General features: G+C 43.3%; 1 protein-coding gene across 1 annotated transcript; it reads right to left on the bottom strand.

The window, feature by feature from the left end:
• Positions 1-212: 212 nt before the first annotated feature.
• LOC124681598 (haloacid dehalogenase-like hydrolase domain-containing protein At4g39970) lies at positions 213-3,936 on the bottom strand. Its single transcript, XM_047216479.1, has 12 exons — positions 3,529-3,936; positions 2,982-3,075; positions 2,570-2,614; positions 2,449-2,499; positions 2,168-2,242; positions 2,035-2,068; positions 1,624-1,679; positions 1,480-1,539; positions 1,331-1,390; positions 1,210-1,256; positions 1,037-1,145; positions 213-619 (listed from the first exon to the last, which is right to left on the bottom strand). Exons 1-11 carry the CDS (start codon positions 3,888-3,890, stop codon positions 1,097-1,099), a joined length of 933 nt encoding a protein of 310 aa, XP_047072435.1. The 5' UTR covers positions 3,891-3,936; the 3' UTR covers positions 213-619; positions 1,037-1,096.
• Positions 3,937-16,206: the final 12,270 nt, after the last annotated feature.

The following is a 16,206-nucleotide window of genomic DNA, read 5'->3' as shown; positions in this document are numbered from 1 at the left end:
ATGTTTGAATGTGGACTACACATGGACTGAAATGAGAGAAGAGACATACTGAAATGCGTTAGATACATAAGGTTCAGAAACAGTTAGAACATCTTATAATTCGGAACGGACTGATACTACATTTTGATCTCCCCATTGTGAACATTAAAAAGATACATTACAATAGAATAGAATTGACTACACGAGGGAAAATCAAATAACCTTTTTTTAAAAACTTACAACAGTACCGGTTCCAACAGTTGTATTTTTACTTTCTCTCAAAAATGGTTTGCAGCAGTTGGGCGCCTGGTTGACCACTTGCTTGGTAGATTTGAAACATTCATGTGCTGAACAGCAGTCTGACCAATGATTTAAGTCATAATATCTGTTGATTAATAAAGTATAATGTTTTGTATATATGTATCTTCCAATCGACCGTTCAACATTTGGGTTCACCAGCTGTACCATCCACTTCAGCTGAAACAAAGGTTGAATCCGCCTTTATTTACAAACTACGTTGAGATCCCAAAGAATGTACCAGAATGTCCTCACTTAATCTCTGTTCCCAAATATTTCAGTTGATCTGAAGATGCCAGGAGGCCAAACGAAGATGACTAATTATGAAACTTTGAATATTTACCTGAAAAGAATTGTAGACATATATAAGTTGGTGATAGTTTTTTTTGCAATAATGTTTTTCATCAGTGAACTTTCATGGGTTATGCTTCGCAGTGGGTGCGACCCCATAGTGATGGCCCCACATGACAAGAACTTCTCACCACTTTCTCACAGAGAAATTCATCTACAGATGTACCACCTTTCCTTTTTTTTTTTCCCTTTCCCCCACTTATGTAAGTGCATTAGAGTTTCCCGCTAACAAAATAGTATTGGGGCAAAAAGTTTACACATATCTAATCTAGCTTAAATGGAATAATTAGATTTTGCATAAACACATAACTGGAAATAAGCCCATAATCCCAGATTTACTGAAAGATGCAGAAGTCTCGCAGAATGTGCTGATATGAGTTCATGTCTAAGAAAGAGGATGGATACATACCATGGTGTATCTGCATGAAAAAATCAGTCAATGTTTTTCTTGAGGAAGCAAGAAACTTCACTATCCAGTGACGAGAGATTCTTGGAGTAGTAGCTTGAGGTCCTCAAGCCTGTAAAGAATTAACAGGTGTGGTTTATCTGACGAAAAAAACTAGAGGAGAAGTCATTACCTACCTCGCATTACTAAGGTCTGGATAGGTTGCTATGGCATCCTTGAAATCCTACGGAAAGTTCAGGAGATCAGCATGTGGCACTCTCACACTGAACAATAATTTGTAGTTAAGCTCGGTCTTACTTGGTTAGCAGTTGAAGGTGTATATGTTATTATACATGACATGCCTGCTCCTTTTGCTGCCTATCAAAAGAAGGACATCTATTGTGTTCAATTGTGTAGATTCAGTCAATTAAATAAAAAAAATAGATGAATTAAATAAAAACTTTTACTTGTAGTCCAATGACACTGTCTTCTACTACAAGGCAGTTTTTGCTTTCCACACCTAATTTCTGGATCAAATAATGAAGTTTTAACATGACTAATTTATAAAAAATCACAAGTTATACAATATCTTCTTCTCTTGCACTGACTACCTTTGCTGCTGTAACATATATTGATGGATCAGGTTTCTTCTGTTTAACATCATCACCTGCATTCAAACAATCAAGAATTCTGAATGATGCGGAGTGTCTTTTATAGCTTGCATTGCTATGAAGTAACAAACAAGTGCATTTAAATAGAACCTGGATTTAGGAAAATTTAAGCCAAACACATCTCAACCTTTTACTAGACTTTATATCTGTCATTATGTCACCAAGTTCTTTTTCTTAGACCCTTTGAACCAATGAAATATTATAATTCAAGCAAGATAACAACTAGGATGACTGGTTCAAAAACTTTGCAAAGATAATCCTGCACCCTGCTTCACGTTTTAGTGCCAATTAACTTCAAAAAAAAGCATGGTAAGCATGATCAGAACGAAGGAAAAAGAATTAGAAGTATACCGGCAAGGAAGCAGTCCAGACCAGTGAATCGTTCCTATAAACCATATAATGGTGAGAAACATAAGCTCAACCGAGAAAATAAAGTTTCATGCCAGAGATATAAGAAACACAACATAAATCAGATGCAACTTACAAGTCCAATAAGGTTTTCAAGGCACAACACCACAGAACTTTTAGTTGCCGCAGAGCAAACGGCAAGCTTGATGCCCTACACCATTTTACCAAAGTCACCTCATTTTTTCTAAAGTTAGCCACCATATATGTGTAATTTAATGGAAACATTATATAAGAATTCACCGAAGTTTGCATCACAAAAAATGGAACTCAATGAAGTAAATTATGTTGCAAAGCATTTTACTGCAGGAGGAAAACACTAGCACAAAGCAGAACAAATCTTGCAGTAAGTTGTATTACCGCACCCCTAACTTCATCCATCAGCCGCAAAACACCAGGTCTAGGCTCCACCTAGAATACAGAGCTGAAAGTCAGTATGAGATGATGTGCTAGATATTCTCAACATATACACTTCACTTACAGTTCCAGATTTGATTATTTCTTTGTATCTCTCTGTTTTCCAGTCCTACAAAAAAAGTGATGACTTTTGTAAAACGCATGGTGTTTTAAGATAATCAATTAACTATAATTGATATGACAATATATTTTTCATAAGTGGTGTGCTAAACTACAAGACATACAAATTGAAAGATGAATGAGAAAATAGATTGTTTGTGGGTTAAACATCACCTTCCAAATAATCTTATACTCCCTTTATCCCATAAAATATAAAGATGTTGCTCCGTATTACAGCTAATATATGAGTTATCAGGTTGTAATAACATCTTATATTATGGGACAGAGGGAGTATTGGACATGGTTCGAAAGATTTGTACTTATACTAGGAAAAGGATAATTTGGACCTACGAACCAAGGACATGAAAAAAACATACCTGAATAATGTCAACTAATTTCTCCTTATCTGAGTCGCTTGAAGGCGGTGTCTCAAATATCTTTGAAGAAGGCCACCCATTTTCCCCAAAGTACCTAACGAATTCAGACCAATTCAGAACCAATACTCACATACTGGCCAAGTAATTAAACAGCATGCGAACGCTAGCATGTCCTGCCTGCATGGGCTGACATGCAACTCCAGTTATTGCAATTCGAACAACTTAACACGTTAAGCGTTGAACACCAATCTAATGATCAACTGCATCCCATCACTACATATAAGCTTGTGCGACCACTGGCCAGCATTGCAAGGATCAAGTTTGTGAATGGGGCATACTTGCTTGGAAATTCCAGCAACAAATGGTGGGGGCTGAGTGCAAACTCAAACCCAACACAATTGCTGAGGCAAAATAACAAACAATGGCAGGGCACGAGAACACCAAAGCTTGCCCAAGCTATCGACTGAGTTGCCCGTGCGCTGCCCAGCCCTGCAGAGGCAGGTTGCCATATCCGAATGAAGCAATCGAGGTCGCGAACGTCACGTACCATCTCATCTTGGGCTTCCCGCCGCCGATGCGGTTCTGGAGGACATCGTAGAAGGCCTCGTCCCAGTCCAGCGGCGCGTCGGCCGCGGGCGGGCAGCGGACACCGAAGTGCGCGAAGGCGTCGTTGTAGGCCTGCCGGTGGAGGTGCTCCGACTCCAGTATGACGCCGTCGCAGTCGAAGATCAGGGCGTCGAGCGACCGCGGCGAGGAAGCCGAGGCGGAGACGACGAGCGAGGACGACGCATGGCGGAGACGGACCGAGGGGACGGTGGAGGGAGAGGAGCGGTGGCTGGAGAAGCTGCGGCGAGCTGAGGCGGCTGCGGTGGCCGGGAAGAAAAGGGAAGTGGAAGCCATTGGAGGCATGGAGCATTCGAACGGAGATCAGGAGATGGAACGAATAGGCGCGAATGGTTCGAGATTGCCTGCTTATCTACCCTTGGTGTGACAGTGTCTCTCTTTCTTATCGCGGATGAGAGGAGGGAAACGGAGCAGATATGAAATGCTAAATTTCCATATGGAGGTATCCCCTTGACCCCTTGAGGGCTTTGGTACTATTGGGAGAGGATTAGGGCAAAATCTCTAGCAGACAACCCAAACACAAAACTTTAAATACCGGTATCCAGGCCAACTTAAGGCTCCGTTTGGTAGCGAAGTATATTTGAAGTATTCAGGAAATACTGCAGTTTTCAAAAATACTGTGGTTTTAAATACTTTGCGATGTTTGGCTGGATCAAAAAACTGCAGTTTCATTACTTCAGTATTCCCCAAAACAAAGTATTCGGAAATAACTTTGTACACACAAGTATGGGTGAGGAAGTAATCGTTACCGTTCAGAGCAGCATGTTGCTTTGAGATCCGGAGAAAAGAAAAGTCAGAGGAATTCACTTGTGCACTAGTCTTGCATTTGCTTACAGCAGACATGGCATACAGGCAGTCACACTGCACGAGATTCCCTGGACAGCGACACGGGATTCTCGGGACGTGCTTTTTCTCCATCTCCTTTCTCAGTTCATCTCTCCCATCGCCTCCACTTCCCTACCTTCTCTTCTCTTTTTCTTATTCCAGCGATGCCAGGCGAGTCTTCCGCGCAGCAGCGGCGCTGCCCACCACCGCAGTGGCTTCCGCTGTGCTGGCAAGCTGCTCCGACAAAATTCCTCTTTACCGGCCGCCTTCTACTCCGTCGTGAACCGCCGCCACCCAAGAACAGCATGCCGGGCCGCACGGCCGTGTTGCACCTGTCCGCGGCAACTTCTGGCAGACACCAGCATGTCAGCCTAGGAGAGCGTCTCACCGGCGCATTGTACGACCACCGACGTGGCCACATCCAATTTTTGTTCCACGAGCTCACCCCGCCCACGGCGTCGCTGGTACGCGAGATGGCGTCAGGCAATTTTTCTGAAGGCGTGACCAGTCGACGCACCACGAACGTTTGTCTCGGCCAGCTCTCCGCCGCGACCCCATTTCCGTCGTGGCGTGCCCAGAGGCTGACCATGGAGCAGCTGTCTCTGAGCCCCACCAGATGCATGCCATAGCGGCAAGCGACACTGGGAACAGCTCCTCTAGCATGCGGTCCAGCGCCAATCAGGCAGGTCGAGCAGCAAGAGCGCGTCGTCGGCGTCCGCCACCAAAGCGGACAGCGCGTGCACCCTCGCCGTCTTCGCCTTGGACGGCGACATTATTCTATGCGCTGCTTCTTCCAGCCCGCCGCGGCCGAGGCGGAGCGCGTGAGCAGCTCCCGCGCCAGCAGCAACGTGACAAGGCTGGGCACGCGCACGAGCATCCAGGACTTGTAGGAGGCGGCGCGATGAGGACTAGCTTGAAGGCCAGAAGCCACTTCGCGCGGGAGCACTCTGTCCCTCCCGTCCCGTCGCGCGCGGCATCGTCCGCTCCTCCGTTCGCTGAGCAAGGCAAGGAGAGGGGGAGTAGGGAGAAACGGAGACCCGACAACGACGTACTGCACCTGCGGAGAGGATGGGAGGTGGGGTAGCTTCAATGCGAAGCAGCCGAACCGGCGGGCAAAGGAAGGAGACGGCCACGAGCGCACAAGGTGGGCGGCGGAGAAAAAAGCTTGACTTTTTGTCGGCGGCGAGAGCGAGAACCTGGGCGGAGGAACTTGAGGGGAGCTTGGAAATGGCGTCCCGGAGAGGTGAGCAGTGACGACCGCGGGATCGTTCTGTTGTCTGGTCTGGGATAGAATCTCTATGTCGACCGGAGTAAAAGCTGGGGAAAAGCAGCCTCACGCGACGGAAGACGTGCACGCAGATGAATTCCTCTTCCATTACTTTTCTTCAGATCTCAAAGCAACCTGCTTCTGGACGGTACAGATTACTTCCTTACCCATACCTGCGTGTACAAAATCCGCACTCCAAAGTATTTTCATAGTATTGAAAAAAGAGATCCAGACCTCTTTTTTCCAAAACTGAGAAACGCTAGAAAAAAACCTCCACCCAATCTGCTCGCATGCTTGATCCGTCGCCGGCCTATTTTCTGTGTGGATTCTCGTTGGCGTATTAGAGAAAGAAAGAGACAGGCAGAGCGCAATGAAGAGAAGACAGGTACTGCCGATACTAATCAAACGGGTAGCTACTAATCGATCTAGTCAATTGCTACTGCAGGGAGGCTAGTCTGCCTGTGATGCATTTTATTCATCTACGCCTTACAGTATTTCTAGTCGATTGTACTATACATACACATCTCACGTCTTTGCTTGATGCATTATTTTCTATTTGTATGTAGCCTAAAAACCAGTCCAGAGGAGGGTGAAACAACAGTTCCCAAACACCTTGCATTTTTTGCTAAAACTGAGGAATACTACGGTATTACGAAACTGCAGTATTCCGTGCCATGGCTGTGAAATACTTCAGTTTTGGAATAATGTGGTTTAGAAAATATGGAGCTCCCAAACGGAGCCTAAAGCGTTTTACGGGCTGAAAAACTGTCGCGCGGCCACCTAACAACATATTTGCTCGAATATGCTGCTGCGCGGGCCCCATTTAACGCGTCTGGGCTGCGCGACGGGTTTTCAACCCGCAACACAGGATTTTGCAAATATCACAATCAATCAATTGATGTTTTAGTGTCATACAATACAACAATAATCCGAATTATTACAACAAATGTTTATTATCATACAATACAAACAATAATCTGAATTACAACAAATGGTTTAGAGACAATATGAATCAAATGGTACAACAACAATTCAACAAATAACAAATAGTTGAAAATACAAATAAATTCTAATTGTCGTGCCTCTGCTAATGGTGTTGAATGGGATCTTGCTGAAGGGCAACGACGAGGAAGTCAGGAGCTCGACGGTGGCGATCGCGGCTACGGCGAGTTGGGAGAGTTTTGTACCTTGGCAGGCGGTGAGGCATTCGCGGTGGCGGCTGATGTGGGCATTACCCTTCAGGTAACTGACATTAGCCTACCTCCCTTGACGGACAACCCAAGGTGGATCAACACGTCGGCTGAAGTGGTAGAAAGATGGAAGGAGACGATTCCTTGACGGACAAGGCAAGGAGACATTGATTAAAGGAAGGCTAGATTAGATCTCACATGTAACCTAGTCGAATCCGTGCAGGACTCTCGAGACCTGGCCTCCTATATAAATGCCAGGAGAGGGCCTGCCGAAAGCTATCTACACAATCCTACATACACCAAACCTTAGAAACATTGCCTTCCGGCGAGATCACCACCGCACAGTCAATATACTCCCCCATTGTAACTTTTTTCATCGATAATCAAGATCGACAAGCGAAGTAAGGGTTTTACCTCATCGAGTGCCCCGAACCTGAGTAAATCTCGCCTCTTGATCGTTTGGTATCCATGTCTAGTGCTAACCTGCAGGATTCCATCAACCATAAGCCCCTCATGGTGGGCATTACCGAGTAGCCCCCTCGTCAGCGGCGAATCTGCAGCCGATTCTGGTGGATGCGTTGGGGATGCGGGCGCTCTAGCGGGCGGAACCGACGCGGCGAGGCAGCGCGGGTGTTTCTGCCCGGAAGATTCGGAGGGGACGACCCACGTACGTCGGGATCTGCGTAGGCGCGCGGCGGCGGGTGGTGGGGGAAGAAGGAAAGAGAAGGAGCTGAATGTTCCTTCGCGCCAACGCAGGGAAAGAGATGGGGTTCACGCTTGCACAACCTCACGAAATCGGGAACCTGGGGTTTGCGCGACACAAATCTAGCTAACCCGGAATTTTATTTTGGTATGGGGATCCGACGCGGTGTCTGAATTGTCCCTTTTTACCTCAAAACCCGCAAAACGGCAGTTATTATGCGGATGGGGGTCGGATGCGGTGTCTGATAGAGATGATCTTAATAGGGATAATGCGGTGACCCACCATACCGCTGCATGGTGTAGTACGCAAGTTGTTGACATAACACCAGTGAAACACCGTTCCACTAGTATTACATCCCTCGGAGTGGTACAACAGAAACATATGCGAGTCCAAGGTATGTCCATAGAAGTATACACAACTTGTTTACAAAAGATCAGCACAACCTCCTACTTTACATTGAGGAAAAACTGCAAATTAAACTCCAAAAGAAGAACTCGTAGAGTAATTTGTTACTAACTCTAGATCTAGAGATACTAGGCTTGCTAGAGAACTATGCTAGAACCCTAGCTACTTAGGTATTAGGCTTAGGGAATAGGTTTTCTAGACTAGGTTTCTACCATGGAATATGTAGATGTTGACTTCATCAACTTTATTGACTGACTCCTCGCCCTTCTATTGGTTGATTCCACCGTCTTCGAACTTCACGGTAGCTTCTCCTTTGATGCCTCCAGATCTAAGCGTGGGGTTCAAGAGGGAACGGATGAGTACAAGCGTACTCAGCAAGTTCAATAATAGAAATATGTGTATCATGCACTAGCTACAACCACAGACCAGAAAGTCGTAGGCAAATGCAAGTTTTATAATCATTTCTTCAAGCGATTTATTTTATTCTAAAAAACTATGTCTGTCCGTCTTCACAGGTTGACCAGAACTTCATGGAGTTCCTTTCCTGCCGCGTTCGTAGTTCCTTCCCAAAACAGGGAGTGCAGGTCACAATTCAATACACTCTTCAAAGGTGTGTTACTTTACCCATAAGAGAACTTATCCTTGTTGCCAACCGAGTCTAGATCTCGTCCACACTTCCTTGGTGTGAGGTCATGTGTAAGATCCAAGCCAATCACTGTCCTTCTCCGTGACCCGCATTCCCACCCTTTTGTATACAGCGGGTCTTCGATCACTCGATCCATGACCATGATACAATCCATCATAGACAAGTAGAGCGTCCTTCATCCAGGTGGATGGGGAGAGTAAATTAGGGCTTTAGAGGTGAAAGTAAATTAGGGTTTCACATGAAATTATGAAGTTAGGGTTTAGTTGATGGTGGAATTAGGGTTTCCTATTTGTTACTAAATTTTAAAGTAATGATTTGTTGAGTAAAGTTTGAATTAAGAAACAACTTTTAAATATAAGGTAATATTGGTTTTAACAATTTTCTTCTTTTATTTATCCTTAGAAGATAATGATAATTAGGGTTATCACCATTTTAGAATTGAAATACCAATAATGATAATATTAATGATAATATAAAATAAAATTACTATTAATATTTATTTGTTAAATGATTATTACTTAATTTAGAAAATTTAATAATTATTTAAATGTATTGGAATTAAGGATAAAAGAACATACTTTAAATAATAAATCAAAATGATTAAATTTTCATTTTCATTTAAAATTTGATATTATATTTTTAATGTATAGAGTTTATTTTTCTGAACATTTTGATATCTTATTTATATTTTTCTGAGTTGAAATGCATTTGATATGATTTTTCAAAGTTTTAGTAATTTTTTGGAATTTGAATATGAACTAAATTACTAAACGTACCCGGGATATACCTAACCCTAGCTGCTAATGAGTGGGACCTTTGACCAAGTCAATTGCCACACGAGCAAATACTAGTCAAAAGTGTTGACGGTGTCCCACTGGCCCCGTTGGCGTTGCCGGTGGCTCAACGCCGACGAGCCGGTGGTTAACGACAACGTCAATATGGGCTTCCAGAGGCTATGCTAATAGGTGCGTTCGAAAGAGCATTGCAAGGCGAAGCTAACAGTGGTTGCGCTTTTCTGAGAAGAGCACCAGAGCATCACCGGCGAGCACATCCGCGACGGCGCAACTCCGGCCACTCGGCTACTGCTAGCTATACATGATGAATAAGCAAAATAATCAGCTCAGGAGATGCGCTAGATCACCTTGGTGAGGATGAGATGATCGGTGAGGTCGCGGAAGGCAGAGATGGTCACACGGCCGCAGATCCCGGCGACCACCATCGAGAGAATTTGGTGAAATTCGATCGTTTTCGGAGGCGCCTGCTTGATTCGTTCCGCATAGATGGTAAGCAATGATGACCCACAAGTATAGGGGGTGTATCGTAGTACTTTCGATAAATAAGAGTGTCGAACCCAACGAGGAGCAGAAGGAGTTGACAAGCAGTCTCGATGAAGGATTCACTGTAAATGCTCATAGACAAGTTTTCAGGAGGTTTTGATATAGCAGATAAATAAAATATAATTAAGTAAAATGCGAGAATAATAATTGCAGCAAGTGGCCCAATCCTTTTTAGCACAAAGGACAAGCCGGTTTGTTTACTTATGATGACCAAACGTTCTTGAGAACACACGTGAATTTAGTCTGGTGCTTTCGCTTTATATAGTTGATTAATCTTCATTGTTTTGATAAGTGTTGTGTGGGTGAACCTATGCTAATGCACCCCCCTTCCTAGGACTAATACATACTTGTGATTAAAACCCTTGCAAGCATCCGCAAATACAAGAAAGTAATTAAGATAAATCTAACCACAGCCTTAAACTGCGAGATCCTCGCTATCCCTCATGCATCGATATACCAACGGGGGTTCAGAGTTGCTCGTCACTCCGCAACCCCACAATTAGCAAACGAATACAAGATGCATTCCCCTAGGCCTATAAAGTGAAGTGTCATGTAGTCGACATTCACATGACACCACTAGAAGAATAACACCACAACTTAAATATCAAACCATTAAATATTACTCAACATAGTTCACTACTAACATTTAGACTTCACCCATGTCCTCAAGAACTAAACGAACTACTCACAAGACATCATATGGAACATGATCGGAGGTGATATGATGATGGATAACAATCTGAACATAAACCTTGATTCAACGAGTTTCACTCAATAGCATCAATAACAAGGAGTAATCAACACCGGGAGAGTTTCCCCTATGAAATACTCAAGATTCAACCCTAGATGTTACAGACGGAGACGAGGTGCAGCGGTGGAGATGACGGTGTCGGTGGTGGAGATGATGATGATGATGATCCCAATGAAGTCCAGCTCGATGACGGTGACGATGGCGACGATTCCCCCCTCCGGGAGGGAAATTCCCCGGCAGATTTCTGCCTGCCGGAGAGCTCTTTTCTCTCTGGTGTTTTCCGCCTCGAGGAGGCGGCGATGACTATCCTCGATGTTCACCCGCACCTTAGGGTTTCTGGGAGATGAAGTACGCGAAAGGGCGATGGCCGAGGGGGTCGTGGGCCCCCTCCCCACGTGGTGGCGTGCCGGCATTAGTGGCCGTGCCGGCCCATGGGGAGGGCCCATGGCGGCCCTCCTCGGCCTCCCCTTTTGGCTGGCTCCGTCATCTGGAAAAATAGTAGCTTCGGTATATTTTCCGTCAATTGTTGATCTTCAGAAATATTGTATCCTGACGGTGCTTTTTCCAAGCAGAATTCGACTCCGGTGAGTAATTCTCCAATAATCATGAAACATGCAAAATAGGTGAAATAACATAAGTATCATCTCTAAATATGAAATATATCAATGAATAACAGTAAATTATGATATAAAACAGTGATGCAAAATGGATGTATCAACTCCCCCCAAGCTTAGACCTCGCTTGTCCCCAAGCGAAACTGAACTCAGTAAACAAGACCACATGTTTAAGGAGTGAAGAGTCGATAAATAAAATACTAACAAGAAGTATCACATTTATTAATTCACACAAGACATTCTAGTAAACAACTTCCTCATATAACTCAACTTGAAACAAGTAAAGGGAAATCACAAATAAAGGTGCATAGGAAATCATAATTGGTGATGGCAAACTTCGTTCTTGGTCAAAGAATAATTAACAGATTGTACTTATCTTTCGAGCAGAGCCTTTATATTAGAGCTTATATGGCAGAACTTACATGCTCAATCATAACAATCTCCTCGTAATCACTGATAACCTTCAAAGTTATATTCATTCAGATAAAATTTGTACTAAACAAGGAAGAATAAAAGACATGATTAAATAGATCACAATATAAATGGTTGGATCACAACAACTCAATTGCTTGCTTGAGATACAGGGAAATAGGTTTACTGACTCAACATAAAAGTAAAAGATAGGCCCTTCGTAGAGGGAAGCAGGGATTAAATCATGTGCTAGAGCTTTTCAAGTTTTGAAATCATATAGAGAGCATAAAAATAAAGTTTTGAGAGGTGTTTGTTGTTGTCAACGAATGGTAGTGGGCACTCTAACCCCCTTGTCAAACGAGACTTTCAAAGAGCGGCTCCCATGAAGGACGTTATCTCTACCAAGCAAGGTAGATCATCCCTCTTCTCTTTTGTTTACACATGTACTTTAGTTTTATTTATGGATGACACTCCTCCCAACCTTTGCTTTCACAAGCCACGGCTAACCGAATCCTCGGGTGCCTTCCAACATTTCACATACCATGGAGGAGTGTCTATTGCAAAATTAAGTTTCTTACTGATAAATCAGGGCAAAACATGTGAAGAGAATTATTAATGAAAGTTATTAATTGGGGCTGGGCACCCCGTTGCCAGCTCTTTTTGCAAAATTATTGGATAAGCGGATGTATATGCCACTAGTCCATTGGTGAAAGTCTGTCCAACAAGATTGAAAGATAAAACACCACATACTTCCTCATGAGCTATAAAACATTGACACAAATAAGAGATAATAACTTTTGAGTTGTTTAAAGGTAGCACATGAAATATTTACTTGGAGTAGCGCAAAATACCACATAATATGTAGTGATGGTGGACACAAATGGCATGGGTTTGGTTTAAGGTTTTGGATGCACGAGAAGCATTCCCTCTCAGTACAGGTCTTTGGCTAGCAAGGTTGGTTAGCAAGCATAAGAGTTGAGGGAAACAAACAAATATACATGTGATAGAAACAATCATGCATATTCCTTGTAAGCACAAACAATTTTAACTTCAGAATACTAAGCTCATTAGCTAACAAGAAAGAAAGATAATGAAATAATATATCTACATGTACTTCCCTCTTTTCTACTTAAGCCTCAAGGTATTGTTGCTGTTGACCAATGCTAAGTTTGCCAAAACCAAATAGATTTACTTGATGCTCCCAAAGTGATATCAATACTAACAACAAGATCAATCATATAACAGAAATTGCAAACTAAAATAAGGTGTGCAAAACATAAATGATAAAACTTCTCATTAATATTCCATAACGATAACTCACACCAAGGGATACATAGATAACCAACTAAAAGAGAGATACTTCCACACTGCAAACCATCTTATATGATAACTTCCCTACTCATGATATGACACTACTTGACAGTAAAAAGGTAAAAGATAGTGATGATGTGATACCGCGACACTCCCCCCAAGCTTGGAACAAGCCAAGGGGATGCCAATACCAATGATGAATTACTCCTTCGGTGATGGCGGTGAATTCTTGATAAGCTTCTTAACAAGCTCCTTTAGCTCATCAATCTCGTAGGTGGGGTTGCGGATCAGCTCCGAGTTGTGCTCGACGCGGTTAATGAGTATGTCAGACGGCGAGTCCCAACTCTTAGAGTTGTTTCCCACTCCTCAGCTTCAGGTTTCATCCTTCCTGCATTGTTAGAACAATCCATATCCTAGCTACTAGGCAATTCTGCCTCAGGAATCCTTTCAATTTGACTCTTATGGATTAGAGTGTGGAAGGGGTTATTGATGTCTGGAGAAGATGTCCTTGGAGCTAGGAAGCGACGTGGGACTTTTCCTCCGGTGCTCATCCGTGCGCCTCTCTTGAGGTTGAACAAATTCGCCACCACCCCGATGCTTGCGACGGTGGCGCGCGGGTATACACGCGGGTCTTCCTCCACTTCTCCTTCATCTTCACTCTCGACTTCTTCTTTCAACTCGGGGTCTTGAATATCTTCCTCCAAAGGCCCCTTGCCCTTGTTGTTGGAGACCATGGTGCTTCTAGATCAAAAACGGATCCCGGCAGAAAACAGCTCGAAACAAAACACGACGAGAAGACGATATACGGACCTCGGGGGATCCGGGGGATTATATAACAAAAAATTTCACGACAAAAGGAAAGTACCAGGTCGAACCCGAGTGGGAGAGGGACTCCGAGGAGCCGTCCCCATATGGCGGCGCGGCCAGGGTGGGGCCCGCTCCACCACGTGGGGACGCGCCCTCGTGCGCCTCCTCCACTCCGATTCGATCTCTTAATTTTCGTATTTTCTAAAAATAGCAAAAATATTGTTCGGAAAGTTAAACGCGGACTTTTTACTACCAAAACTGTTACCTATTCGAAGTCGAACTCTGCAGAACTATCAATTTGATCTTTGATGAAAGTTTCCAGAGTCACCACTCGAATAACATCAACATCTTCATTATAAGAATCTCCGGAAATACAATGTTTGAGTCTTTGTCCATTCACCACTTGCGTGGCATCATCTTTCAGCGAAGCAATTTTTATTGCCCCTGAACGATACACCTCCACAATGACATATGGTCCTTCCCATTTTGAGAGTAATTTTCCTGCAAAAAATCTGAGACGAGACCGATACAATAGGACTTTATCTCCAATATTAAATTCTCTTTTAATAATTCTTCTATCATGCCATTTCTTAACTTTATCCTTAAAAAGTCTAGCATTTTCATAAGCTTCACTTCTCCACTCATCTAAAGAACTCAATTGTAGCAACCTTTTCTTACCGGCAAGTTTAAAATCTTTATTAAGTTCTCTTACAGCCCAATAAGCTTTGTGCTCTAGTTCTAAAGGTAAATGACAAGCTTTTCCATAAACCATTTTATAAGGAGACATACCCATAGGATTTTTATAAGCAGTTCTATAAGCCCACAACGCTTCCTTCAACTTACTAGCCCAATTTTTCCTAGATTTATTAACAGTCTTTTGCAAGATAGATTTAATTTCTCTATTTGATAATTCTACTTGCCCACTAGTTTTAGGATGATAAGCTGAAGCAATTCTATGATTAATACCATCTTTAGCAAGAGTTTTTCTAAAACCACCATGAATAAAATGAGAACCTCCATCAGTCATACGATATCTAGGTACTCCAAACCTAGGAAAAATAACATCTAAAAGCATTTTTAAAGAGGTCTCACCATCAGCACTTTTTGTGGGTATGGCTTCCACCCATTTAGTAACATAATCAACAGCAACAAGTATATGAGTGTTACCTTCTGAAGAAGGGAAAAGACCCATGAAATCAAATCCCCAACAATAAAATGGTTCAATAACAAGAGTATAATTCTTAGGCATTTCATTGCGTCTAGAGATATTACCAACTCTTTGACATTCATCACAAGATAAAATAAACTTTCTTGCATCTTTAAAGAGAGTTGGCCAATAAAAACCTGACTGTAGAACCTTTTGTGTGGTTCTATCTCCGGCGTGATGTCCTCCATAAACACTACCATGAAACTTACTCAATATCTCTTGATGTTCATATTCGGGGACACATCTTCGCATAATACCATCCACTCCTTCTTTATATAAGTGTGGGTCATCCAAAAAATAATGCCTCAAGTCATAAAAGAATATCCTCCTTTGCTGAGCTGAAAAGGCTGGAGGCAAGTACTTGGACAATAAAGTTAGCATAATCAGCATACCAAGGACTATCTCGCGAGCTCACGTTTATTCCAGCCAATTGTTCATTTGGAAAACTATCATTAACAGGAACAGGATCATAAGCAATATTTTCCAATCTAGACAAATTATCGGCAACGGGATTATCGAGCACCTTTCCTATCTACAATATGTAAATCAAATTCTTGCAAAAGAAGCACCCATCTAATAAGCCTTGGCTTAGCATCTTTCTTTTCCATAAGGTACCTAATTGCAGCATGATCACTATGAACTGTGACTTTTGAATCAACAATATAAGTGACATGGGCATACCCTTCGGGTACCCATTATTAGTATACCTGGCTCGGCCCAATATGGAGAAGACCAATATAGAGAAGGCCCAACAAGGCAACCCGAAGAAGTAGTCGACTAGGACTCTTGTAAAACCCTAGGCTGGTTGCATATATAAAGCCAGCCAGGGCACCCGATAGAGGGAGGCCAACGAGATAGGCCAACGGATAGACAACATAGCTCCGCTACGGCGGCACCCCGTAAACATACATATGATCATATACTTGGATTGCTAGCAAGCACGTAGGGATCCTCCACCGAGGGGACCCGAAGCTGGGTACGTCGTGTGCCTAATCTCGCTCCCGGAATCTCCATCGTCGCTCTCTCCCGAAACCCAAGTCTACAATACGTAGGCATTGGCGAGGTGATCCCTCGTCAATTGGCGCCGTCTGTGGGAATTGCGGCGATTGGATTGTGTGATCCGGGCG

This window comes from Lolium rigidum, unplaced genomic scaffold (genome assembly GCF_022539505.1).
Source record: "Lolium rigidum isolate FL_2022 unplaced genomic scaffold, APGP_CSIRO_Lrig_0.1 contig_47813_1, whole genome shotgun sequence".
NCBI classification, from domain to species: Eukaryota; Viridiplantae; Streptophyta; class Magnoliopsida; order Poales; family Poaceae; genus Lolium; species Lolium rigidum.
The sequence above is the reverse complement of the archived record's forward strand: the minus strand, read 5'-3'. Positions and strand labels throughout refer to the sequence as shown.

What these genes read in the sequence shown, in the direction of transcription:
- LOC124681598 (XM_047216479.1), bottom strand. Translation starts at nt 3,890, where the DNA reads ATGCCTCCAATGGCTTCCACTTCCCTTTTCTTCCCGGCCACCGCAGCC. An exon ending in TGGATGAAGTTAGGGGTGCG is followed by an intron (nt 2,243 to 2,448) that starts GTAATACAACTT and finishes AAAATGGTGTAG; the next exon opens with GGCATCAAGCTTGCCGTTTG. An exon ending in TTGAAAACCTTATTGGACTT is followed by an intron (nt 2,069 to 2,167) that starts GTAAGTTGCATC and finishes TATGGTTTATAG; the next exon opens with GAACGATTCACTGGTCTGGA.